Genomic DNA, 26,629 nt, shown 5'->3' on the forward strand with positions numbered 1-26,629 from the left:
GGGCATCAGCACCCTCCGCCTGCTGGGGACACTCCATCTAGTGCCACTCGCCTCCCTTGTGCCAAGGGCACACTGCTGGCTCCACTTGCTGTCCACCAGAACCCCCAGGGCCTTTTTGTGCACAGCTGCTTTCCAGCTGCTGTCCTCCAACCCAGCATCTGCTGATGCCTGGCTTTGCTCCTCTGTTGGTGCAGCACTTGGCACTTGCCTTAGCTCAGGGACAGGAATGGAAAAGTAAGACTTTATATCCTTCCTTTCAAGACTGGTTCAAGCCACCTGTGTCCCAGTGTCTTATTTTATACTCTCTCTCTTCCCTATACTCTTCCATACTTTTCCATCTTCTACCAAGTCTTTCTTCTGTTCCCTGCAACATTTCAACAACTATTCAGAGCTATCAACTCCTTACAGACCACATTTGCCTTGCTACTACTTACACTTCAAGATCTTGTCAAGCCTGTTCTTCAAGGCGCACACACCTCCAAGCTAAACGAAATATATTTAAATCAAGTCTGAAATTACTGCTCGATAAACAGCACTGCACATGTACCATGTCTCAGATGTGACTCATCTCCACCAGGGGCTAATATACATGCATGCCAAGATCAAACAGAACAAAACAAATGCCATCAAGATTAAGAAGAAACACACATCCACAGAGGTTTGTATTTACAAAGCAGCCCAAAGGAGTGTGCACCCAAACAAAATGAAGTGAAATTCAGGCACACAGCACCACCCTCCAAGGCACATAACCCTCAGCTATACTTCAGGTTGAAATAAAGAACAAATAAATTAAAAAATAAAACAACAACATTCAAGGCAGTAGCCAACAGAAATAACTCAGCGCTGGGAGGCAGACTTCCCTAGATTTTGTTATTGCTTCAGTCCCTTGTTTTTTCAATTTATTAGACAGCTGTCTGTGAAGTTTAATATGTAAACAATGCACAGAGGATGATATTGCTTGAAATTAAGCCTGCACAAAGTCCAAGTAATTTCATTGGAAACATAGTTTATAAATAACTGAATTTGTTCCCAATAATGTTGTTAAGGAGAGCGTTCTTTATTTGGGGTCATTGTGCATTTCTGTCTGCTTCCAAGCACAGAAGCAAACTCCGCTACCAGTCAGCTGTTTCAACACCCAAAACTCAGATGGAGAGATGGTTTGGAATGATTCTTTTTACACAAGGTTCTCCTCTGTATTACACTTTGCAACAAGCAAGCTGTGACTGGTAGAAGCTTGCTTTTTTCCAGGCTATTTAATAGCACTGAGTTCATATTTCCTCCAACATATGAGGAACACTTGTTGATAATACACATCAGATAATGCAGGAACGCAGGTTCAGCTTTCACCTGAAGCACTGCTGCTTTATTGCAAGCACTTAGGTTGGTTTCTACATACTCAAAATGCTTCTACTGAAACTACAAAATTCTCTGCTATCTGGGATTTTCACATCTTTACTGGCAGAAAAGTGTTCCATGCCTTCACAGTGTGTTTTTGGGAAAAACATATTCAATGACATTGTTCCTACAGCTCTAATTGTCTCATTAATCCTCTGTCATATATGAAAGCAAAAAAACAAACAACAAAAAAAAGAAAACAAAAAACTCAACCAAAAGAACCTGGGTTTTAGTTTATTTTTTTAAATGTTATCAGCTTTCAGGAAAATATTTATTATATTCAGAAAATCAACTGACATGTAAAGGTTTCTGTGGAATAAGATTAAGGGTCCTTTATTCTCAGGGTGTAACTCCTTAACATCTTGGAGGAGAAGTACGAGAAAAAATTAATAAAATTTGAGTTTTCTTTGAAGTTATGTAAAAGCAATAAGCAATCCTTCTTGGCATGTTTCTAATACTAGAAAAAGAGAACAATCAAAATAGATGTCACTAGTAAAAGCTCTAGCATAAATGTCTTTTTCAAACTGCACATGCATACACAAGAACAAACAACATTCCAGCCTCATTCATGTTTAAATTAAGATTCAGAATACCTAAAGGCTGCTTCAAACATCTGTTAATTCAGCCTTTTTTTGAGAAGAAGGAGTAAGGCACAATCTCTCATTTATTTAAGCAGCTATTCCAAGAAAACTGATTATCTCTCCAAGGGATGTTATTTTTTCCTACCTTTTCATTCAGCAACTGAACAACAAGACATACATATCTGTAACACACAACAAGACTGAGGCATGCACTCACAAAAGGAAACTAAAACATTTTTGGATGCTTTCAGCAAAATTTTCTTTATATGGCAAGAGATTAAAAAGGCACAGAAGTGTTTGTACTATCAGCTCCTTTAAGAAGATCACACTACAAGTGTACAGCAAACGTACAGGAGCTTTGTCAGAGCACAACAGAAGTAGAACACCGCTAGAAATCAGTGCCTTAGCTTGAAAAAGAGCAAATTCTTCCCTGCAGTGCACATGCAGGCTCTGAAACCCTATCTCACTATCACAGGCAAGCATGGTAACTGGGCAAATTACAGAAGTTCTTGCCAAAGGTCTTTTGTGATGACCAGGCAGGGTTGTAAAGACATCTGCAATCCACATATCAATTCCTGTGGACAGTGCTGCGGATTTTCTTCTCTTCCTAGGAGACAGTGTTCATGGCATGTTATACAGGTACTGTAACTATAAAGTTAACCAGGAAATAAAATTAAGTCTACAGGAGAATTAGCATAAAAATCATTATGTGCTTCTGTTATCTTTGGATGGCTAATTATCATACAATAGTAGATTACAATACAAGAAAAGGCATATACCAGAGGTTAGAATTGTGAAATTTAGCTGCAATTTCTATGTTCATCAGAAGGCAGGCAGGAGACAAGGGAATGAAACCCTCATTTTCATTTCAGTGCCCAGAAACATTCCTCTGTTCTCCTGCTCTGCCCTCTCCTGCTCTTGGGAAGGCCAGAATATGGTCCCAGTTTGCACAAAAGAAAAAGCTCTCCAAGATTACTTCTCTTTAAAGCTCTTTTCAAACCTGAATGGTTCTGTGATTCAGCAACTGGGTCTCTATAAAGAAAACACATCCCTGTGGATTCCAGATCTCCCAGGCAAGCACCTCAGACTTTTCAGAGTGCATCCAACTGGCACACTGCAGGGAGACTGCTCACCTGTGCAGAGCATAGAGCCCAGAACTTCCCAATAACCCCAGATGTGAGCAGTTCCTATAGAAAGCCAGCTGAGGCTCTGCTGTCCCACTTTCCTGGCTAATGTCTCATCATCACCGATGGGGGCTGAGGAGGAATGCAAGTCAGGTAAGACTCACACGGAGCCCAAACAAGCACAGGTTGTGTAAGATCTGCTCCCTCATTCCCTCACATTCTGCTGGCTCTCATCCCACTTGTGGCAACAAAATACTAAATCCCTCAAAGCCTGCAAGATAAGAATCTGAGTCTTAGCTACCTTTAGCCACCTAAACAAGAACAAAAGAACTGGGCTCCTGCTGAACTATTTCGGGGAAAGGAACACCCAGGATGAAGCAGCATCCCTACAGACATCCAATACACATACACTTTTTCACACAGACAGAAGCTGCCAGGACTTCTTTTTGAAGTGGAAAAGAGCATCTCTGTTACCTAGAGGTCTCCTTGGGCAAACAAAGTCCTCGTTTTTTTCCCCACCAGCAAAACTAGTGGACCTAAAGATCTTCCAGGTGTAAAAGTGACTTTTGGGGAAGTGAGTAGAACTAATATTCTGGTTTAACTGAAAAAAACCAACATGCTAAGCAACTGGAGTTGGAAAAGTAGGTAGGAGGACCACAGCAGCACCTTAGCTGAGTTAACTAAAGCAGACAGAGCTGGGCTGACCAAGGTATTGAGACTGAATTGGTCCCAGGGGTAAGCTTCAAGAATTAGCATCTGAGGACAGTGCATTAGCAGAGCTCAAAAATGGATTATGATAAAGGCTGTAACACTGAAAGGGAAAAGTGCTGAAGACACAGGAACTAGGGCTAACATAAAACACACCATTAGAATTTTTTTTTAATAGTGAAATATAAGAAATGAGCTCAGGTGAAAACCACCTACTTTTATCAATAATGCAGTCTTGCAAAAGGTTTCTGGTTCATGATGGACCAGTCCTATTTTCTTAAAAAACCAATTTCTTAAATGGAAGGCAGCAAATCTGAGGGGTATCTAAATGCTGTTGACTGCTAGATTTGCACTGACCCTCTCCTTTCTCAAATCCCCACCTGCAAAACATATTTAGAAAGAAGCAAACAGAGAGAATACAGAGGAAAAAAAAGGCAGTCTGAAGAGTGACCTGCTTCAAAGCATGGTATTTTCTGTATATAAAAACAGATCTAAACCAAATCTGAACTGTGAAAGACTAATTAATCATAGCTGGCTACATATCATCTGCCAAGAGTGTCTAGCAGATCAGTGTTTGTTCTGGGCAGGTGAAAGGCCTATTGAGATATCACTGTTTGCACTGCCTACTTGTCTTTTGACAAGGGTGGAGCACTGGAATAAGCAGGTCCCAGCTTGCTGCCACTACAATAAAATGAAAAATGCTCATCTTACTCTGGTTCTTTCCAAAAAACTGCAGTTGTGCCTTCCTGAGTTTAAAATAGTGTTGTGGTGTCAAAGGGCTCTTTGGAAAAAAGATCTAGAATGAAACAGACCCTGAAACATGGCTACAAGGAGGGAAATGCAAGGATATATAAGCTATATATGTGATGCTACTGACAAAAAAAAACCCCCAATCTCAGTATGCCTGAAGTGTACATCATTAAAAAATGGATCCATGCAGGTAAAAACACCCAGCAGGAAATTACTACAATTCATTGACATTAGCAGAGGCACACTTTCAGCAGAAGCCCCTATTTAAATGAGTACTAAGTTCACATCTAGTACCAAGACTGATAGTATGTCACCATATCAGCTTGCTTAGAGCCCTTAATTAAGGGGACACACTACAACTTTTCCTTCAGTGTTTTTCTCCCCCCACCCCTGCCTCCCATCTCCTTCCATCACACCCACAGGGAAAATAAAATCATCCTGCAACGGTTAAGCATCCTTCCAGTGTCACAGCCTTACATTTTTCAGTATGAATGAACACTGGCCTTATACTCATTTCTAAGGCTCCTTTCCAATACAGCTGGATCACTTCTTTCCTAGTTCATTTGCTTTCAATAGGGGCTTCATTCTCAATTCAAATGACAAATCGCTCCAGCAACCACACATACACATGGCTTCCTCAAGCCTAGCATTTTTTAGGTTTAATGAAGCCTTTTAAATGACTGCTGTTTAAATTACTGTGTAGCAATATAGACATGTTAATTACTTTGGAAGACCTGTACAAAGTAGACAAGCATTCAACTTTAATACATAAATACTGTGGCCAAGGAAGTTTTAGCTACTGAATAGAGTTCATACTGTTGATTCATTTCATCTTTCATGCATTTTTCTGGCAAAAAGCTTCTAATAACATGAACTAAAAGAACATAATCCCTTAAACATCAGGAATAATAGCAACTCTGTTGACCTGGATCTGTTCCCTTCAACTTCCTTTATCTGAAAATTGGCACTCATGCTAAATGGACAACATAAATAACAGCATTTAGTGATTGGTGTTTGCTGGATAAGCTCCTCTACTTTTCCATATTAATCTAGGAGAACTGTATTTTTAAAGTAATGATCTTTTTCAGATATTGCACCCTACTGAATACTTATTGCTCATTCTGGGCTGCCAGAATTCCTAATTTCAGAAGAAAGATGGCACAGTCATCTCAGTTTCTCAACAAAATAACGCCATAATCTGTACTTTATCTTTGCTAGACCTTAAAATTGCACAAAGGGCTTTTATTACTATAAATAACATTGAGTGCAGGAGGGAGGATGCAAGAAGAATTAGGTTTGGAGTATGTTACAGATGTGCCTACATCTGTTATTAGCCAAGTGCATGCACGTTTGGTGTGTTTACTCAGGAAGCAAGAGTCCTTCTCCATTCTGTGACACTGGCAGGCATGTGGAGGTGATGACTATCAACAAAGAGAGCTTGTGATCTGCAGCAGCTCAAGGTATGCACATGATGCAGCCAGCAACAAAGTCACATTCTTACTGCCTTTGCCCTTCCTCTCAGTTCTACTGCTCTTTATTCACGTGACCTTTTACATTAACACAAGGTTCTCAGCCTTCACACCACACCTTCCACAGCAGAGACTTCAGTCTCAATAATTTCCAGAAACCTTATGTTAACCCTGATTTTAAAAACTATATGTCAGCATAAAAAATTTGAGGAAAAAAAAATTAGACACTGGAAAATGCAAGCCTGAAAGTTCAACTTAATTTATACAAAGAAAAGATGCTGTGGCTTTCTGCAACAGAAACTCTGTAATAACCAGAAACCATTTGACTACTACTAGACCATAGAAGATGATTATTCTAATGACAACACCCAAGTTTTCTCCTATTCTATCAAAGAATCATTTTCTTCAGGAATACAAGTCTGACTTTGCGCACAAACCTCTTTATTCCTTCACTTCTCTCCTCAAACTAAACAAGTACATCCTCAATGCTGGAAGAACAAAGGCAACAGGTATTTTTTTATTTTCTTGATAAACTTATTATTCACCTTCCCAAGTTCAGCTTTGCTTTTACATCAAGATGGCAGTTTTCCCAACACTGTGCCAAGAACTGTTGCCAGTTAAATTTATCTACTGATTTATAAGTTTTTATCACTCGCTAGATCTTTGGGTCCCAGAGCTGTACTTTGAGTTTCCTTTGCCCAAAGCAAGTGCAGAGTGAACCAACATACAATTAAGATGGGAAGTCAGGCAACAATCATCAAAAATTAATGTGAAGAGCACAACAGCTTCAGGAAGCAAAACCCAAAAATTGTTAAGTGTCATGAGTTTGGTTTGTCACCACAGCCCATCCCCAGATGAGTCACAGTTACTCAAAACACAGATCATTAGAGTCACAGAGCATACATAATGAAGTTTTCTTAAACAACCAGGTGCACTTTAGCATTATTAGAGCAAAATCACCAAGTTACTGCATTCTATAAGCATCAAATCACTGAGGAATGCAGTGGATTTTATTCAAATATACCAAGTGTTCATATATTTAAAAAACCCAGCTCTTTTTTCAACTCATCTCATATTTGCACCTATTTCTATGCAAGTGTTTGTTAGCAAACACTTTCAATGTATTAAATGTGGGGAAAACCTTATACTTGACGATCTCAGGTTGATGGTTTTTTCCTTAAAAATGTGCAGCAAACTGAAGACACGTTATTTTTGTCAAAACTGTTATGTTTGCATGCAAATTCAGCATGTCAAAAGAAGAATGATTATGCTGAGTTGCACGGTTTGTTACATTCTTTCTTCCTGTCATGAACAAATTATGATAAATTTCACAGGCTAGCAATAGTTAATGCAATTTCTCCTTTAACACAAAAATATAAGAGTTCATCATTGTTTATAAAAATGTACTTTGAATGGATTGCTATAAGCTCTTCAGTTTCTAACTTCAGTATTTTGCCAATAATCTTTTCATGTGTTAATGCTTAACATTCCATTTAACTAAACCCAAATATCACTAAGTTTATAAAAACCAGTTTAACCCATTTTTTGACTGCTATTTTTTTACAGAGCCACAAGACATGGTCTTACTCACTACAAGGCCTAAGCAAAACAACTTGTCAAATCTTTTCCCACAGGTTAAAGAAATTCTGCCCACTGAAGCAGCAAACTCTAGAGCATCATAAAGGTCTCTACTACTCGACAGTCTGAGGAATACTTCCTTTGCAAAGTCTCCATAAAAGCCAGTTTACAACATTACTCCTCACCTAATCAAAACAGATACAGTAGTCCTACTTCGCTTATTGTCCAAAATGACATTAGCAGTCTGAGGTTGGGAGCATCACTCTCCTGCCTTGTTCTTATGAGACGTTTTCCAGATGATAGCCACCAGTTCATCCTAAGACATGAGATTTCTGCCACTGGTTTCCTTTTTGAAGGCAACAGATTCCTCAAAATCTAGATAAAGTTAGGAAACACACAGTAAAGACCTCAAAACATTCTCATCAAGTACCAATACCACACCTCATGTCATAATAAACAAGTTCTAGCCTTGAAACATTTCTAACAAAAAGATGAAGTTGTAGACAAAAGATCAAGAGAAAAGAGTAGGCTCCTGCAGATTTGAGAAGATAATTACCTCTTGACTAACTCATGACCCACAGCACTTATGCAAGTACACATGCTGTCCACCAGGCTAGAGAACAATGTGCTATGAGCCTGGAACACCAGAACAGAGCATTTCAGATTCAGAGAATGAAACCAAGTGCACAGAAACAGCCTGGAAAGGACAGTCATTGGGACAGACAGGTTGTTCCCATTAAAAGCATAGTAACACAAAAGTTCAGCTGCTGCACCAGCCACGTTCATGTATAATTTTTGATACACTGGCCAAGGCAGTTGAATCAGATGGGAAAGGATTCTCAGGGTAAAATAGATGCTCTTGGTATCAGCAGCATGAAGTCTGGAGAAAGCTGCAATCATCACCTGGCAGATTCTTAGATATTTACATATCAAAAGAGTAGAGCATCCACATCTTCTAGGTACTGATCAGGAACATGTGGGGAAAAAACAAACTAGAGACAACACTAAGAAAACCATGAATCTAGCACTTAAGAATGAAAACAATTTAACAGAAGTCTGCCAATTTACAAGCACTCACATGTTTCAGTGTGACTGGCAAAATTGTAAAGAAAGTGTATAAGAACATTTCAGATGATGCACAACATAAGAGAATCGTATTTAAATGCAGCTGGTTTTGATTTGTTTTACTCTGACAGTGAACTAGTAATTTGTGTGTTTAGACAAGTCATAATCTCTTATCAGAAAAGTCTAACAGGCAACATGTTCAAAGTCTCAAGTTCTATTCTGATACATTTTTAACAAGCAAATTGGTTCTGTCTCTCAGAATCAGCAGACATGTTTAAAAAAGTCTCAAAGAAATCAGAGGTCTTAATTTAATAAATTTGAAACTGCTTCCCCAACCTCCCTCTTCCACCCTGTTAATCTAAAGTACTTGGGCTGGGGGAACTTCAAAACAAATTTTATCCAGCAATTTGAAAAGTTAATGACAAATATCTGTTTTTCTGTGATTTTAAGTGTGTAACAAGTCACTAATAAATAATAATACCTGTAATCTAGATTAGCTGCAGCATAGACAGATTTGTATTTTAGCAAATTATCAGCTTTGCCTATGCTTCATCACTGCTCTTAACCAAGTTCTATTCTACACTGCCAGTTGCATCCAAAAAGAGGTGCTTTTAATTTAGGCTTATTGGGTGTTCCACAAGTAAAGCTGGTATCTTCTACCCTACACGGTTATCACAAGACAGTCACCTCAATTCAATAAAAAATGTCAGAGCAAAAAGAACTTTGTACCGTAACACTGCAATACCTTTAGTCAGCTCCCAGTATTTGTGTAAGGTGAAATTCTGCTTCTAGAACAAAGTCCAGATAAAGAGGCTCTACAGCTAAACTTGTTTCCTCGGTCTCACACGGTCAAGGGGCTTTGCATCTACGAAATATATCTTAAGTATCCACACTTTACCAATCTAATTTTTCCCTCCAGCAGTGTTCCAGATCCTCTTTTGGCCAGTACAGAACTCAAGCATTTACTCCCAAAATACAATGGCAATAGTTTGCAGGGGCTTTCCAGACAAAAACCTGTACAGAGGAATACAGTGGGTGCAGAAAGAGCAATCCAGAACCATACTAAGAAGCCTAACAGGGCAACCTTACTGAAGCTGGTGAATTCACTGGTGCTCTACCAAGCCCACATACCCGCATGACTCTGCTAGAGATCACCATTCCATGCACAACACCAGACTCACACACACCCCTTTATCTCAGTCACTGCAGCTCAGGGTCTCTCATGGTTTAAACTCACAGCTGGTTATCCAGCAGAGCCTTCTGTCAGCTTAGCCACAGAGCGAGACAGCCAAAGGCAGCAGCGTCTTGGGCCACCTCCGCTAATCTGTTCTGCAGCACTTCATCAGAGCCTCAGGTCTCCTGTCCAGATGGGGATAACAGACCTTGTCACCTCACTGCCCAGACAGTATAACACCTCCAAAGATGCTCTGGGAGTATCACAAGAGGAGTAGCAAATGCCTAATAATTTTTAAAAATTGGATATTAAATTGGAAACCTTCACCCATGAACTCTAAAATCAACACTTCCCAGCTCTGGTTGGCATCATCCTTTAAGTTTCCCAGATCTAAGTTGATCTCCCTCACCCTGATGCTGCAGCACAACAGCCCTGACTGTAAATGGATGCAGGCATGCATGTACACAAAGAAGCACCAGATGGCCTGGGAACTCTGTTTTCTTCAGCATTTTGAAAACAGGACTTGTGCCACAAGCCATCAAAAGAACACAACTACTTAGTCATAAGAAAGAGAATCCTGAAGAAAAACGTTTTTTTCTGTGGTTTTCCCCCTCAAAAAAAAAAAGTATGTTTGTTCAAATGTTTAAAATAGTTGTCATTCTAGTAGAAACCTGTCGTTCTAATGTAAGTTGTGTACTTGGAAGTAAAAGCATATTTTCCACTGGAACACTTTCAGCATGATTCAGAGCCATCCATTTGTTCTTTCAAGACAAATAATCTTCCACCTGCTTCTTAAAAAGCATTGATTTAGATCATTCTCTTAAACAATGCTTCCTTCCATAAATGCAGTAATTTAATAGTAAACCTTAAAAGGTTAATTTGGAAAATGTAACATGAAGTCAAATTCATCCACAGTCTACTTTCTACTTTCATAGAGACTAAACTAAAAATAATTGAGGTATTAGAAATAGAAAGTAAAAATTTAATTGACGTTTATTCCCAATCAAGAATTACTGAATTTGTAGCAGCAAGACCCATTTCTGGAATATCTGCAATGGAGATCTACAATTAAACTCAGACCACTTGAATTTTATGGAACCTTAATAGATTAGGAATCCAGGCCCCACCCAATGCAGCAGTCATTTTTCCTGAACATAGTTTCCTTCCACCTCACCTGCAGCCAGCCTTAAAGAGATAAAGGATGCACTCCATCACAGGATAGACAGATCAAGTAATGACCCTAGGACCACCTTTTCAGTCCTGGTTCCACTTGAAACTCCACTGGTAAAGCCTAGACAAAAGGTGACTTTATCTAAAACTTCTACTGTCTTTCTAAATTCAGTATCAGCTTTGTTATTCTTATCAACTCTAGCTGAGAGTTAATTCTAGATTCTGAAAATAAAAACTACAGACAGCTGGGTCCAGTCAGCAATCTATTAGATAACAGCAGCATAAATTACACCACTCATCATGATCTCAAGAAAATTGCCCCACAAAACAAGTCTAACTTCTTCCTCCATAAAACTACACTGTTATTTGACTCCAGCAATAATAAACCTCAGAAGAATTTCTGCAAGATCTCTGACTTCGGACCAGATGAGTTCTTGCAGACCTAGCTTGAACTCTTTGCCACAATTTCTGTCTCTGAACAACATGAGTGCAGCAACCAAGCACTTATTTCTTCTCCAGCTCAGACTAACCTGTCGTACTTTGGTGGGACAGACCAGAAGCACTCACATGACCAAGCTATGAGAGTACCAAGCACATGAACCAATCCATTCCTAAAGTGGTTATTTAGAGCCTCACAGCCCAACTCAACAACACAGGCTGCTGCAGAACTTTCACTTTAAAGAGCTTCTGTGCCCTCTGGCTACTGCTTGCACCTTCACTTATGCTATACTTTTAACAAATTTCTGACATTCAATGCTGCAAATGCACCTTTTTTTCCCTCCCACAATGAAACATCCCTGGGTCTGATCCCTGACCTTGCTTTCAGCACAGCCCCACAAACAGCTGGAAGGGCAGGGGTCTGTCTACAGCACCATGATGGGATGAGAAGCCAAGAACTGCTCCAAATTAAACTGACCACAAAGCACCCTTACTCTCAAAACACAGCTGATGAGTCTGACAGAAGCAAGCAGAAGCATTCCTAAAATAGATGTGTGTAGTTCACAAGAGCCAGATTTTTTAAAAAAATTAATCACGAAGGGAAAGAAGGAAAGCAGCCAGCAAGAAGCACTGTCAGTGCAACCCTAAAGTGTTCTGCTCACAGTCACTCACCAGTTTTCCCTGAGAGGGAACTAATAAAATTACTCCTGCTGAACAAAACTGGCACAGTAGCAGGAGATGATGGCTCTCGTTGGCTGTACGTACTGATTTGCAAATCCTGGGGATGCAGAACTGCAACAACTGTAGCTGAATTCAGTGAAACCACAAGTCACACAGAGAGGAACGTGACTTTCACTCACACTCACTAGGTCAAAGACAGTGCCCTGACTTTCAGCAGCACTGCAAGAACCCTGGTATAACAACAGAAAAACAATGGACTGTGACCTCGCAGTGCAACGTTACAGCCAAGAAAACAAACAAGGGAACATTAGGTAAGAAGCAAAGCCATTTCTTATAACATTCAGCAAACCATTTTAGCATAACACTGCTGTGTTCAGCTCAAATGTCTGCACATTAGTCACAAAGTCAGAAAAAAGCTATAAACAATATTTCTGAAAAGCATCTCTAAATAAATTTTGTTTTTATCGACTTCAAAATAGACAAGACTGAGAGGTGGCATGTGTATGAATTTCACATACCTGCATGTGGAGAATGTTTTTTCCCCATAGTTCCATGACTTTTTGTTGCCTGCCTGCTCAAGTACCAAGACAGGGGATAACAGGGACCATAAAAATATTAGATACCATAAAAGACCAATTATTATACTGATAAGTCCAAATGCAACATGAATAAATAACTGCTTCTCATTAAAGACTCTTGAAGACAGATAAACTAATGAGATCCAAGGAGAGCACTGATGGTAAAAAAGTGACAGCCTTAAAACATATTCTTGGAAGAAGTTCTAGAGACTGATCAAAGAAGGGGAACAGATTAAGGGTTCTCAATGATCCTTTCTGACCTGAAACAAACCTACAGTTCAGATCCTATTTATTTACAAGCCATCCATATGACTCTTTCCAATATAACGAGTGACAGAAGAAATGATGTCTAGGAGAATAGTCAGTTGACTTCCATTTAACATCATCCTAACAGCCTCAACAAAAGATGGTAAAAGAAGGAAAAAATGGGAACCAAGACAGCTGGAACACCTGCTAACCACTACTGCAAAGTAAATTTTCTTAGCAAATGCAGTAGCTTGGTCAGAAGGGTGGTGAAGTAGACAGGTTTTTTTGGAGCGAGCAGGGTAGAAATAAAAGCAGGTAACAATAATCAGAGACTTTCTGCATATATTTCGTTCTAATAACTCTCTTTGAAAAATAATTATTTGTAAAAACAAGAAGTTCTATTAGTTTATATAAGTTTGTATTCATTTAGTCAAGCCTTGTCTCCCTCCCTATTCCAACACAAAAGGAAAATGTGCATCGTAAGTCCTAACTACATAAATCCCACTTCTTACTGTCACTAAGAACCAGCAGCTTCACCAAGGCTCTAGAGATACCAAAGGCACTTTAAGGAACACCATAAATTCATTTAGATCGGAAACCAAAGCTGCAGGCTTGTCTACAGTGCCACTTCTGCATTTATAACCCATCCTTTAGCAGTGAAACCACCCCAAGTTTATTAGTACTGTGGCTTATGTCCATGTACAAGACAGAAAGAGAAGTATACTCCAAAGCATATATTTTCACTGTAGAACCACAGAGTCATTAAGGTTGGAAAAGACCCCTGAGATCAAGTCCAAATACTAACCTAACACTGCCAGGTCCACCACCAAAACACTCACCTAACATCACATCTACACATTTTTGAACACTTCCTGGGATGGTGATTCCACCACTTCCCCAGGCAGCCCTTTACAGTGCCTGACAACCCTTTCAGTGAAGAAATTTTCCCTAACGTCTAAACATCTCCTGGCACAACTTGAGGCCACTTCCTCTTGTCCTGTGTCTTGTTACCTGGAAGAAGAGACTGACCCCCACCTGTCCTCCACACGTTCCTTTCAGGCAGCTGTGGAGCAGTAAGGTCACCCCTGAGTCTCCTAGAGCCCCACACCCAGCCTCCCACGCCCTGGTCTGCCTCTCAGAGAGCTTCCACCACCATCTGTGCAGAGACAGAGATTTCCCAAGTTTTGCATCTCACAGAAGATATTTTCCAAGCAAAGCAGACAACAATCTCAGAAGCAGAGGAAGTGGTCACATTTTGTCCCTCCAGAACTGTGCTGAATTCATGTTTTGCTTTCAGAAACACTTGTTCAGTACCACAAACTGGAGTTGGATCACACAGGGTCAGTCAAATACCTGCTGTTTCCAGTGAGCACTTTCACATCATGCATAAGTCAACAGAAAGAAAAGAACTTCATCCTCCACCTCACCTGGACCAGCTCTGCAATGCAGACAGACAACTGCACCATTTAAGAAACCAGTACAAAATAATATATATGTAGTTCTCTAAGACTCAAAAGGAAAACTGGGGGAAAAGCTTCCTTCCCATATACAGGATTTTGGAGTCTAATCCAAAACTTGTGCAAGGAATGCAGGCAGTGCTGCTCAGAGAGCTGCTGTCTGTAGGGAGAGCTCCTTGGGCCTGAGGCTTCTCATGGGATCTTTATTTGCTGGCTCAAAGTCATTTAATGCTGCCCCAGTCTTGACAGTCTTATCTTGTTAATGAGGCTAGTGCATATGCATTAAAGAGAAATTCATATTCCTTAGATGTTTCCCTATCTCTCTCACAACCTAACCAGTTGTTTGCCCCGTAGCTTGCAAGAAACAACTTTTCCAAACACCTTACTGAAGATATTGGCATTATGTAAAAGCTCTATCTGCCCTAAATTAAGAAGTAACTTTGGATTTCAGTAAGCAGCACGGTGCCTTACAGAGTGCAAAAGAAACAAGGTTCATTTTGAGGACTATCCTTCCAGCCAGCATTTGCACTGCAGCTTTCCCACTCTCAACAGCTCCTGGAAGCTCACACAGAGGTGTCACACAGAGGTTCTTCTGAATATTTTCTCTTCCTAGAAAGCTTCCAGCATGCAGCTTACTGAAACAGCTGGGAAAGTTCTCCCCTCCTGGCATTACACAAATGTTGAGAAACTGGCAGCTCATACAGGGAAAAATCTGCTTTCTGAAACAGAAATTGGATGAACAATATTTTCTATTTATGAAAAAACATATCTTTCTGCATTGTTTGACAATTTTTCAAGATTCTGATCATACTGGAAATGATGTCAGATGATCTGTTTTGCTCTGTCAAAGTGAGATGAAATTCTTCAAGAAGAAATCATTCCATCAGTGGCTAATAGAAGAACATGTATTAAATATGGTCAATTTTCCTGACCATAACAATGTTGTTAAAGCAAAATGTTCGCTGAAACAGATGAACTTTTTTTTTTTTTTTTACAAAACATGTTTTATGATCAAATCACAGACCAAAATATGCTGGGTGTTTAACGTGAAAATACATCAAAATCCAAGCACATGTACTGTAAAATGAGAATATCTGCTGGCAAATTTCAACAGCAGCAAACAAAACCCACTTGTTTTTGTTTCACAGCACGGAATTTTTCTATTCCCACTCCCTTCTGAGAAATGCAGTCATCAACTTAGGCCTATTTTTTTGCTAATATACAGACAAATGCTCCAACTCCTTCCTCATTTTTTCCATCGTTAAAGTAAACATCTTTATTTTCCAAAGCTAGAAATGACACATCAGAAAAGTTTTACTGTAGGATAAATTTTAATGCATATAATGCATCAACATGCTACACAGGGAAGAAAAAATAATTATAAGTAATACTGACAAAAGAGGGGATGGCTCAGAGAATTCAAGGGAAAACATGAAGGCAGTGGGTAAATAACTTGTATTGCACTGAGAGTGAAAACCAACAAATAACCTTATCTTGTTTATGGTTATAACTTTAAGAATACTGTATAAAATATTTGTTGTTGAGATTATTTCTTCACAGACTGACCTCCCAAAATATATTATACACCCTTCATGAACTAAAGCCCTCTAATTAAAAGAACTATTCCTCTCCAAGTGCCTAGTGTTTGCAGCAGTTTGAGTTTTGCTGCCCCAAAGGCTCAAGGATTTTCACACCTAAAAACAGGGGGCTTGATTTTATAAGTTTTGAAACAGTTCATTGAACAAGGAAAAGCGAAATGCGAGATATCATTGTATCAGAAGAAGGGAAGGATGGCAAGAGAGCACACACACAGGCTGATAACAGCTTAAGCAATCAGCTTAAAGGAGAAAGGGAAAAGTGCTGCAGTCAACATCTAATGGCTTCAACTGGCCTCTGTAAAAGGAACCAGGGGTCTCTACTGTCTGCGTAAGCAAGTTTCCCCATTAGAAAGAAAAGCCATCAAAATGAACATCTAATTAACTGGAAGAACAACACTCCAACGTGCTGCTGAGAGCTGCAGGCAGAATCAGTAGTGGCAGAGAAATGCTGGGCACGCGTGGAGCCACCCTGCAGCCGGGCGCTCCCAGCCCCACTCACAGCGCGCCCTTGGCAGATGCGACTCGTGGGCTGACTCCAGACAGTGAGAGCAGGGCTGGAAATGCTCCTCCCTCAGGGAAAGGGGATGCCAGCCACAAAGAACATTTCCTGCCACCCTCTCTTCGTTGCTGAACAGCAGGGAAAGAAACTAAATCAAACCCAGTAACATGAAACAGCAGGAAGAGGGAGGAAAAGAAATTAAGTCTTTTGCACAATAAAGTTATGTTGTTACACTATTAAACCAGCTCGTCCCTCCCCAGAGCTACAGCAGGATGTCTGAATTCACAGCAATTTCCATCGGCATCCAAAGACCAAAAAAATGAGAGAAAAGTGGATACTGCTCACTGGACTTTACACTTGCAGGGTGCTGCCCTTCCCAGCAATACGACCTACTTTGAAGAATACCACCACTCTTCCCTTATTTGCTTAATTCCAAGAGATAACAGACTCATCATTCATCATCTCTCAAAGCAAAGCACTCATGGAAGGTTCATTATTCAGGAAGAATTTCTACTCAGTAAGTAGCCTGAATATAAAACCTCCAGACTGAGGATCTAGCATCTCTACTGAATAGTGATCTTTATTGCAACACAACGATTGCACTGAACCACTGGTGTGTTCAGACCTGCTTACGAGAATGGAAGTTCTTGAGTTTGGACTTTTTACATAAAAGTAAGCACTTAATTTAAAATCATACCATTTTCATAGATCCAGGAACCACTAAAAAGGTATGAAAGAGATTTGTTTAAATGACAGAAAGCAGACTTGACCAATTCTGGATGGACACAAGAGAGAAGGAAAAAAAATCAGAGGACTGCTTTCTTTCTCAGAAAACTTTGAAAATATTCACTGGCACAGTTAAAGCAGGTAAAGTTTGGACCTCATGCCATGAAGAGTGATTTTGATAAATAGTATTAACAGGCTAATTGCATCACATCTGAGTGAGAATCTGTCCAGAACCTGGGATAATCCTAAAGCTTAGCAAAGACAACCGAAATTGTTTATCATCCAACATATAACCTCACAGAGTGAAATGCACACAGTAGGAAACTTTAAACTTAAAAATGGGAAGCAGTATCCTTGTTTAGTGTCAGTTGAGGACAAAAAAGAAACAGGTGTTTTCCCAGTCAAGACTGCTAAATTACAAAAATCCTCTCAATCCTCTACATTTATTTTAGATATATACATAAAATACAAATGAAAATAATACATACTATTAATTACTAATGCTACAAAGAACTACTGAGGAAAGCATTATTTTCATAGTCACAAAAGAATTAATCCTCAAATGTGTTATCCTTCAAAATAATGTTACAGTTTAGAATAATTAAATTACAGGTAACAATCCATCAATGGTAACACTGCTTTTCTGGCTGTATACTTGATACTGCTATGTTCATATAAAGTGAAGTTCTTCAAAAGAAAGCACCAACATTCTCCATGTATTTGTCTAGAGTTATTTGTAGTATTTCACAAACACTAAACTGCTCTTCTGTTAGCATTTCCAGTCTCTTATACAAACTGTACCACACATATTAAGATAATGAAATACAGAATAAATTCAATGTGTTTAAAGAAAAAAAGGAAAGGGAAAACAAAAAGACAACATTCGGTATTTGTTTGGATAAACTATCTGTGGTTCCATAACAACAAGGAAGGGAAACAATTTGAATCTGTACAGATCAAAACCAAACAGCCAACATAAATTAACTCTTAATATTTTTCATGCTTCATAGCAGAAGTCTGAGTCTGTAACTTCAACAAATATTTCAAAATAATCTCATCACAATATAGCTAATGGTCCAGGACACATTTAAATTGATGCATAGAAATAAATGGAAATACTAAGTCAAATGAAGAGCAGATGGTCACTCTAAACACTTCATTACCCTCCAACCCTTTTATTTCTAATGCAGAAAAAATAAAAGAACATTTACCACAGTCTACATTGGAAAACAAGTACTAAAAGCCCCCTGTTTTTCAAGTATTTAAAATACTAACCCCAAAACACTGTACATACTGCTAGCAGCTGTTGAGTTCATCCTTCTAGCAAAAAAGGAAACTATTTGTACTTATCCTTATCCTTCTATTTACTTTGCAAAGAGCCTAAAAACTCAATGATGTGTATGTTCTCCCTCCTTCTCTCCACCTCCTGTCCACATCATTAGACTTTTCAGGTCCATTTTTGTTGTCCCATGTGAAACCACACATTTTTAAAGTATGGAGGCTTAATTAACCTCGAATTGATAACTTCACCAACAGCTACCAGTGTTTCCCTAATGTCAGCTGTACAGATGTTCACAACAAGCTGTCCCCAACCTGCACCATTTGTGCCCTGGCAGAGGGGGCACTTCGGCGAGTCAAGCTGGCTGAATGAGCTGCAGAGCCAGCCACAGACCCATGGCCACTGCAGGGAAATTGAACTTTCCTGGGGAAGGAACAGGACTGAGGAGCATTTCAAATTCCTGACAACAGCAGGAAACACACAGAAATTTTCTAAACTACTAAGAGGGAATAGGACAGAGAACGATGCTCAAGCCCCAAATCAGAAGGAAGCAGACCTCTAATGCTCTCTAAATAGTGCCTTCCAGAAGAGATCCCTCACAGCTTGTGTAGCTAGCTGCTCCTGGGAAGAAAATAAAACTACTTTTACAGACTGGGAAAACAGAGTCAAGTAAAGGAAGACCCATGAAACTAAAATAAATCTGCTCTTATAAGAAGAAAATTCATTCGGTATCATGCTAGTAATACAGATGATATCCACACAGAAAAATTATAGATAACTGCTCAAGGAGAAGATTGCAAATGAAAAGGGAGAACTGAAATGGTTGGGAATTTAACAACAGAAGACCTGAACTGCAAAATGGACCTAGGCTTGAAGAAGGTGAGACACGGAACAAGGCCTCTCAGAGAAAGTTACATATAAAGGTATTTACAGAGGCATTGCAAACAGGAGCACAAGGAAGTACATGAAGACAAAGCATATGCAGAGAAGTAGGAGCAGAGATAGCTGTACCCTTTCTGTTTCAGAAAAGAAACATATGAACAATAAATCCCATACTTTATATATAGTTATACTGTTATTCATACAGCCTCTTCAGCTTTTTTCTTCCTGTACCATCTTCTGCAATCCAAACAAAACTAGTCCTCTGCTTGCCCTTACACATGTACTGCACTTCCAAAGTCTCTTTGCTCCTATTCCTTTTTTTTTACATGCCCAGATGTTCTTTTTCCTCTTCAGGACTCCTACTAAGAGCCCGAAGTTACAGGCTTGCCACCCAGCACTACAGGCTAGAACAGAACCCCCAAAACAAAGCCTCAAAACATATTAGATATACGCTGTGGACAAAAAAGTTTCTGTATTGTCAAACTGTTCTGTAAATTTCCCTCTTATAGACCCTCTCCCTTCAAATCCATGGTGGTCTTCAAAGGTTCTCCAAGGCTTTCTCTCAGATAGGTAAGCCCAGGGCAAACATCTGCTATGAAATGCATTTTTGGGCTAAGAAATGAGAGCCACACTGACTTTTCACATGGTTACACTCCTAAGCATAGCTGTCTTCTAGTCCACTGCTAAAAGGCATCTGAACAAATGCATACAACAACCTTATCCTCTCCCCATCTCTGCAAACACATAAGCTCTCCATCAGAGAACTAGTACCAGGTGCTCTTGCTTTTGCATTACACTGCTCTCATCACTGGCTTTCTCCCCCTCCCTGGTTGTCAACTCTTTGCAGCAGCACTCCTGTCATCCTGTCTATCTGTATTATACTGAAAAGTTGTACTGGTTTTCATTAATAACTAGTGGAACTCACAAGCAGAATCTCTCTTATATATGCCAAAACAAAACACTGATTTTTGTCTCCTTATTCTACTATGTACTCCCTTTTCTACTGTGTTTCTTTTATCTGCTGTAGATTTATTGGGGATGGCTTGGCAAGCACATCAAGGGCCAAAAATTCCCTATTTTCTCTCAAGAGCCTAATCTCATGCACTTCAGAAGCATGGCTGCAGTTGTGTGTGCACACCCCATCTCATTTTTCTCTCTCTGGGGCTGTGCACGTTCCTGATTCCGTGTGTGACTGTACTACGAATGCCTTTCACACACCTTCAGTACACTCTGCAGCAATGCATCAAGGCATATGGAGCAGGGATAACATAATTAAAGGTTATTACCAGCAGACAACACATTGAGCTCCAGATACAGCTGCCTAATCAGAGCTGTAAGGTACTCAAAAGGCATTTCAACATGAACTGAAGAAGCAAAAATATCCAAGCTCTTCTACCAACAGAGCCTGATGAATTTATGAAGGAAATTACTGGTGCTGGTGCTCACAGGAGCTCATGAACGTGAGAGGCCTTTCCCTTTCCAATGTTGCAAATATGCTTTTAACATTTTCAGCAGGTACTCTAATTTTATGTTGTTGAAAGGCAACTTCTGCATAAAGAAGGCACACTACCGATTTTATAAGTGATAAAAGCTTTAAAGAATTTATTAAAAAATCCCATTAAGCATGTGATGTAATACATCTGTCAGAGAGAGGTGCATGTGCGTGTAACTCCTTAGTTAGGAAACTCCAGGGCAGGACCTGAATCCAAGTATCCACATGCATATTAGAGCATGTCTCTAGAGATAATATTCTTGAAACATTATTTGGAAGTCATATAAGATATGAAAGAAAGAAAGGAAAAAAGAGCTGCACTTCTCTCCTGATATTTATAACTTTATCAATCCAATACATTAATCAATAAAACTGAGATGACTTCTGAAGAGTTAATTTAACATTTATATTTGATGTAAGCATAGAGGCCAGACAGCATTTTTTGCTATGTTCATGTTACCCCAATAAGAAAAGAATACAACACATAGCAGATCAGAGATTAGAAAACAGTATCGAAGAACATTTACTATTCCTGTCCTGAAGTGTTTCCATAGCAGCCAAAACAATTATTAAAACAGATACACCAAAAGGATGACAAAGAAATAATATAAAAGCCATTCATCTGAAAATAATTCACAGATATGAAGAGTTATATTTGAGTTGTTGATTAATTTAATCCTTAAACATTACATACTTTCTAATACATCACACAAGTCTTTGTAACAGTCTTCACAGCAGCAGAGGAATTTATCAGAGCAAGAAGATTTTTAGAAAGAAGTATGTATAACAGACAACATGTTGACTACTGTGGATTCACATCACAGAAAATGTAAGGTATCTCAGATCTGCTTTGCAGGATGAGGATTTTCATAGTGGAGGAAGCTTACCATTTGCTTCTTCTTTTATCCCACTTAAGACTACAGAAAGCCAAGAACACTCTACACATTCTCCTCCCGCCCTCCCACAATTTATCAGAAAATACCATTTTCAACGGCATTAAGCAACATTAATTCCTGCTACTCTTGACAGTCCCACTGAATAGCCATCTTTCATATCTGCCCTTTAAGCTTTCATAAGATGCACCTAATTAAAAATCAAAGGCTCAGTTTTTAGAAATGTCAGCCATCATGCCTTAGAGTTAAGAAAAATTTGGCTTTTTGGCTTTATCTGAAAGCTATCTATGCATTAACTAGCAGGCACCATCACTGCTGCCTAAATGTCAATGCTCTCTCCTTGCATTCTTTCTGTAAGAACACAGCATCACCTACAACCAGTTCTTCTTTCATTAAAGTCACGAGTCCTCCAGAAAAACAGAGGCAGGATTGTTTTGGCAACAGTGAGCAAGTGGCCTTCCATCTACCTACAACCAAGCTGCAAACTCTGACCAGCTAATAGCCTCCAGTGTAAGTGAGAGCAGAACACAAAAGATACTGAACAGGTTCCCAATGGTAAAAATAAATACACAGACAGCTATGTGTGAGGAAGGAGGGATGGTTTCTAATGGAAGTGTTTTTTCTCCTTGCATCAGTTCTCATCACTGGATTTCAGATGGGCAGACACATGGTGACAGGTCAAGAAGAAGTAATGACACCATTTATGTTCCCCTTCCCATGGGAAATCACCCCACAGCAACAGAACTGGTCAACTGCCACTCACTCCTGTATAACAGATCCAACCTTAATAGCAGCTCACATTCAATACAGGGCCCTGAGGAACTCATGGGTTTAAAAAGGCATCCAGTGCATTATTCTGTTTAGAAAGAATACTTTTAAAGCACATGGTTCCTTCCTTAAGAGTGAAGAAAAAAGCCAGCATCATTAAGCAATCCTTGAAATTTCATGCGAGAAGCTGAGTATAGAAACCATTATCCAGGGGTATCTGCAGTGCTCAGAAAAATCTTATGTTGACATTTGTGTGGGGGCAGCTGGGTACAAAACGAGTTTGTGAAAGCCAGAGAACACCTACAAATGAAAGAGTACACAGCACGTACAAGGGCAGGCTAGCAGATGGGGTAGTCCTGCCCTTGGACTCTGCAGTAAAAAGAATAAAGTGCAAATGCTCCAGGAGAAAGAGGGTGTGGAAGCACCAATAAGGAAGGAAGGTGATTCCAGTTCACTACTGCTATACAGCCTAGAGAAGAACAAGCTAAGGAAGAACTTGGAGATCAGGATAGATCTCTGCTTCTGTTACCACCATAAACTAACAAGAGCTTACAAGACATCTACTTTCTGATACAGACACTATCACACAAATTATACCATTAACCACAAAGACAGTTATCGATTTACTGATGCAGGATTTATTTTTCCAACAGCCCCCACCTATAAGAAAACACTGTGGCAGAACACGATACGTTTAACTTGGACAAAAGTTTCAGGAATATTAAAAAAAAAATGAAACAATAACTAAAAGGAAAATAACTCAGAACCTTTTTTCTGTGTATATAGCTAATTTTCCTCCAGTCACGTCTTTTCTGTCATTCCTCCACACAAGCAAATAAACACTATAGTCTTTGAAATCCAATAAACCTTTCAATTACTTCTAAACAAACTCTTAGAGATACCCTAAAAAGTTGTAGTTGCAAGAGTATCGTGTTCTAATATCAACAAGTTCCTTTTTCAACTAGAAAGGAAAGAGGGGAGCAATGTCAGTATGAAGAGCACATTTTATAGATGCCAGTATCTCCTGAAATAAGTGTTTGCAAACACAATCAGCAGCACAGTGAAATCCTCTGCAATCATCTCTGTACTTGACTTCATGAGTAAGCTGCTGATTGGTGATGAAGCCTACACTCCCTCCTTTTGACAAAATTTGAGCAAAAATGAAAGAAAGCAGCATACACTTTTTTTTAAGAGATGCTACTCAATTCACTCTGCTTAACCAGTCCCATTGCTCCGCTTCTGAATATTAAAGCACATTCTGTTTCACGCCCTATTCCCATGAAATCTAGACCTGCAAAGCGCAGAGAAACTTTACTGATCAACTTCTATAAACAGTGCAATGCCTCTTTCAGCTTTTCTAACTCTCAGTGTGGGTGTCACTTTCTGTTAAAGAAAGGAAAAAAACATGAGAAACAGATATGTAATTCAACAGAACAGTTTTTAATCCTCAAAACACTAACAGCTTCTACCTGCTCCAAAGTCCTCCATCACTCTAGGGATTTGGGTGGAAAAAAAATGCCAACTTCTTACTCTGTCTTTGGACAGCTGAGCTACAGCCACCACATGTGCAGCTCACATTCCCAGAGCACTGGCAAGTCTAAACTTCATCTGGAGGTCAGGTCAAGCAATAATGCTCCACAGCTTCCTTACTGAGCCAAGCAGATATGTCCATATGTTTTCAGCACTCAAGGACTATGAGCATCATTACCCCACCTTCTGATCCTACAAATCCTCAGAACGTCTAAAATGGACTCTACAGCAAAATCTGACCTTTGACAAATCAGAGTATAACCTTAAACAAAATATTTACCAAGCTTATTGACATAGACCTCTATAAGTAAACCCTTAGCACACTGATAACAATCATCAACTCTACGTTATAAAAGATTTGTGCTGAGATGCTAGGAGGAGTGCAGCAAGTTGAGAAGGAGATGTGAGGAGAGGAAATATATTAGCATTTCAAATATCTAGAAATGTGCAGTGTAGTCTGTAGGCAAGGGAGGCCTGATAATGCTGCAGCAAGGATCTCTAGGTGGCTCCGTTCACATACTTCACTCCTAAGAGTCTTACTCAATCTCTTCTGTTTCTTTCAAGCAGAAACAATAGGGTTGCCAAATTCCACGCTTTAGTGAAATGATGCCAATATATACAGATGACAGTTAATATGAAAGGCACCTAACAAGAGTCTAAAGGTACTCTGAAAAAAACCTCCCTTTTATATTGCTGGAGATTAAAGCAGTGCACAATTTCTCAGGCTGTTACACTCAGTAAGTTCTCCCACCTGTTTCAGGAGACCAAGCTCTTAATGGCTGGTGACTATTTAGGTTGAAATGGAAAGAAGATTAAATGCTTTTCAACCATAGTGAACTTCCATACTATTTCATGGGAAACTTGGGTTTCAAGAGGGAGGGAAAAGGTCAGCAAAAAAGCATGGGTGGTGAGTACTTAGCAGCTGGGAGGAATAAAAAAACCCAAAACTGCAAATTACTGATACACACCGTGCAGCTGCGTTTAAGAGCGATAAAAGGACATACAGCGGGCTTTGGGGATGCCGAAACACCGACAAACACGGACCAACCTCAGAGAACAGGCACAAACAACACACGCACAGCCCCGCAGGCCAGCACCGTCCCTTCCTCATTCCTCCTGCACAGCGGCGGGAGGGGAGAAAGTTCAGCTCCGGCACCGTCCACGCACCTGCGGGCCGGCTCGGGCTGCACCCCGGAGCCGCCCGGGCTCGCCCCTGACCCCGGCCACGCACCCGGGCGCCACGGGACGGGGAGAGCGCCTCGGGCATCCCGGAGGGCCCTTCAGCCGGCCCCGGCAGCGGGGACAGTGAGAAACAAGAACTAAGGAGAAGAAGGAGGAGGCGACCCCCGGAGACCCCACCGCAGCGGGGGGAGCGCGGCCGCGCCTCGCTCTCTCCGCGGCGCCACAGGTGCTGCGGGACTTGGGGGTGCGAGCCGCAGGGCAGAGAGGCCAAAGGCACCGCTGCCCCGCAGAGGCTCCATCCTCCCCCGCCTGGCACACCGGATGCCCCCCTAGCCCGCGGTGCCGTCGGACGGGCTCAGCGGGCGGCCCCCCCGCACCAGCCGGGGAAAGGCACAGGTAGCGCCCGCACCGCGGGGACGGCCCCTCCCGGCGGGAGAGGCGCCGCGGGAGGCAGCGCTGCAAGGGGCTGTTTTCGGCTGCGCAGGGGAGGAGGAGAGCGGGTGCCCACCTCCCCGCTGGCTCCGGGGAGAGGGAAGAAGGGCGCAGACGGCTCCCGCCGGCAGGACGGGGGCGGGCGGCGGTCATGGCGGGGAGGCGCGCCGCGCACCTGGCAGCAGGTGCATGCAGGCGGAGACGGCGGCGAGGGCGCCCGCGGAGGGAAGGACGAAACTAGCGAGGCTTTCCCGGGGAACGGCGCCTGTTGTGCGGCCGGGGGGGGGCACTCGCAGGTGCCTGTCGCCGGGGAGGGGGGGACGATGCGGAGGAGGGGAGAGGGTAGCTGCAGGCACCGTTCTGCAGGCGGCGGAGGTAAGCGCACACTACTCACCGGCAGCTCCACGCTGACTTCGGTCCCGTCCAGGAGAAGGACGCGGCACTGCAGCACCGGCTTGCTGCCGCCGGCCGCCGGGATGTGGACGGGCGCTCCGGCGCTGTGCACGACCCCTCCGGGGAGCGGCGAGGAGGGAAAGGCTCCCGAGCCGACGGCGGCGGCGGCCGCTCCTCGCAGCCCCCCGTCCCGCTCGTCCCCCTCGCCGCCGAGCCCACCTCGCCCGGCTCCGCGCCCGGCTCCTCGCCCGTAGCGCTGCATCGACCGCCGGCCAAAGGTCCTGCGCAGGAACCGCAGCATCCTGGGGGCGCCCTGCCCGGCCGCTCACACCCCCGAGCCCGCAGCTCCGCGCCCGGCCCCGCGGCGCCTCCCAGAGCAACGCAGCAGCGCCGCCCGCCGGGAGCCAGCCCGCGCCGGGCGCCGGCCGCACCGCCCCGCCGCCCGCTCCGCCCTCTGCAGCGCCGCCCGGCAGCGGCACGGCGGGGCGGGGCGGGACGCGGCCCCTCCCGCCGCCGCGCACCGGGCCGTGCGGCCGGCACG

General features: G+C 41.6%; 1 protein-coding gene across 2 annotated transcripts in view; it reads right to left on the minus strand.

The window, feature by feature from the left end:
- Positions 1 to 26,429, minus strand: part of EPB41L4B (erythrocyte membrane protein band 4.1 like 4B) — an 82,818-nt gene extending 56,389 nt beyond the window's left edge. The window contains exon 1 of one of the 2 annotated variants that reach the window (XM_050971160.1): positions 26,090 to 26,427. In XM_050971160.1, the coding sequence (XP_050827117.1) occupies positions 26,090 to 26,389 (300 nt within the window). In that variant the 5' untranslated portion in view covers positions 26,390 to 26,427. Of the gene's footprint in view, positions 1 to 26,089 lie in introns of both variants that reach the window. The other variant, XM_050971161.1, reaches the window with a different exon arrangement.
- Positions 26,430 to 26,629: the final 200 nt, after the last annotated feature.

This window comes from Serinus canaria, chromosome 2, assembly GCF_022539315.1.
Source record: "Serinus canaria isolate serCan28SL12 chromosome 2, serCan2020, whole genome shotgun sequence".
Classification (NCBI taxonomy): Eukaryota; Metazoa; Chordata; class Aves; order Passeriformes; family Fringillidae; genus Serinus; species Serinus canaria.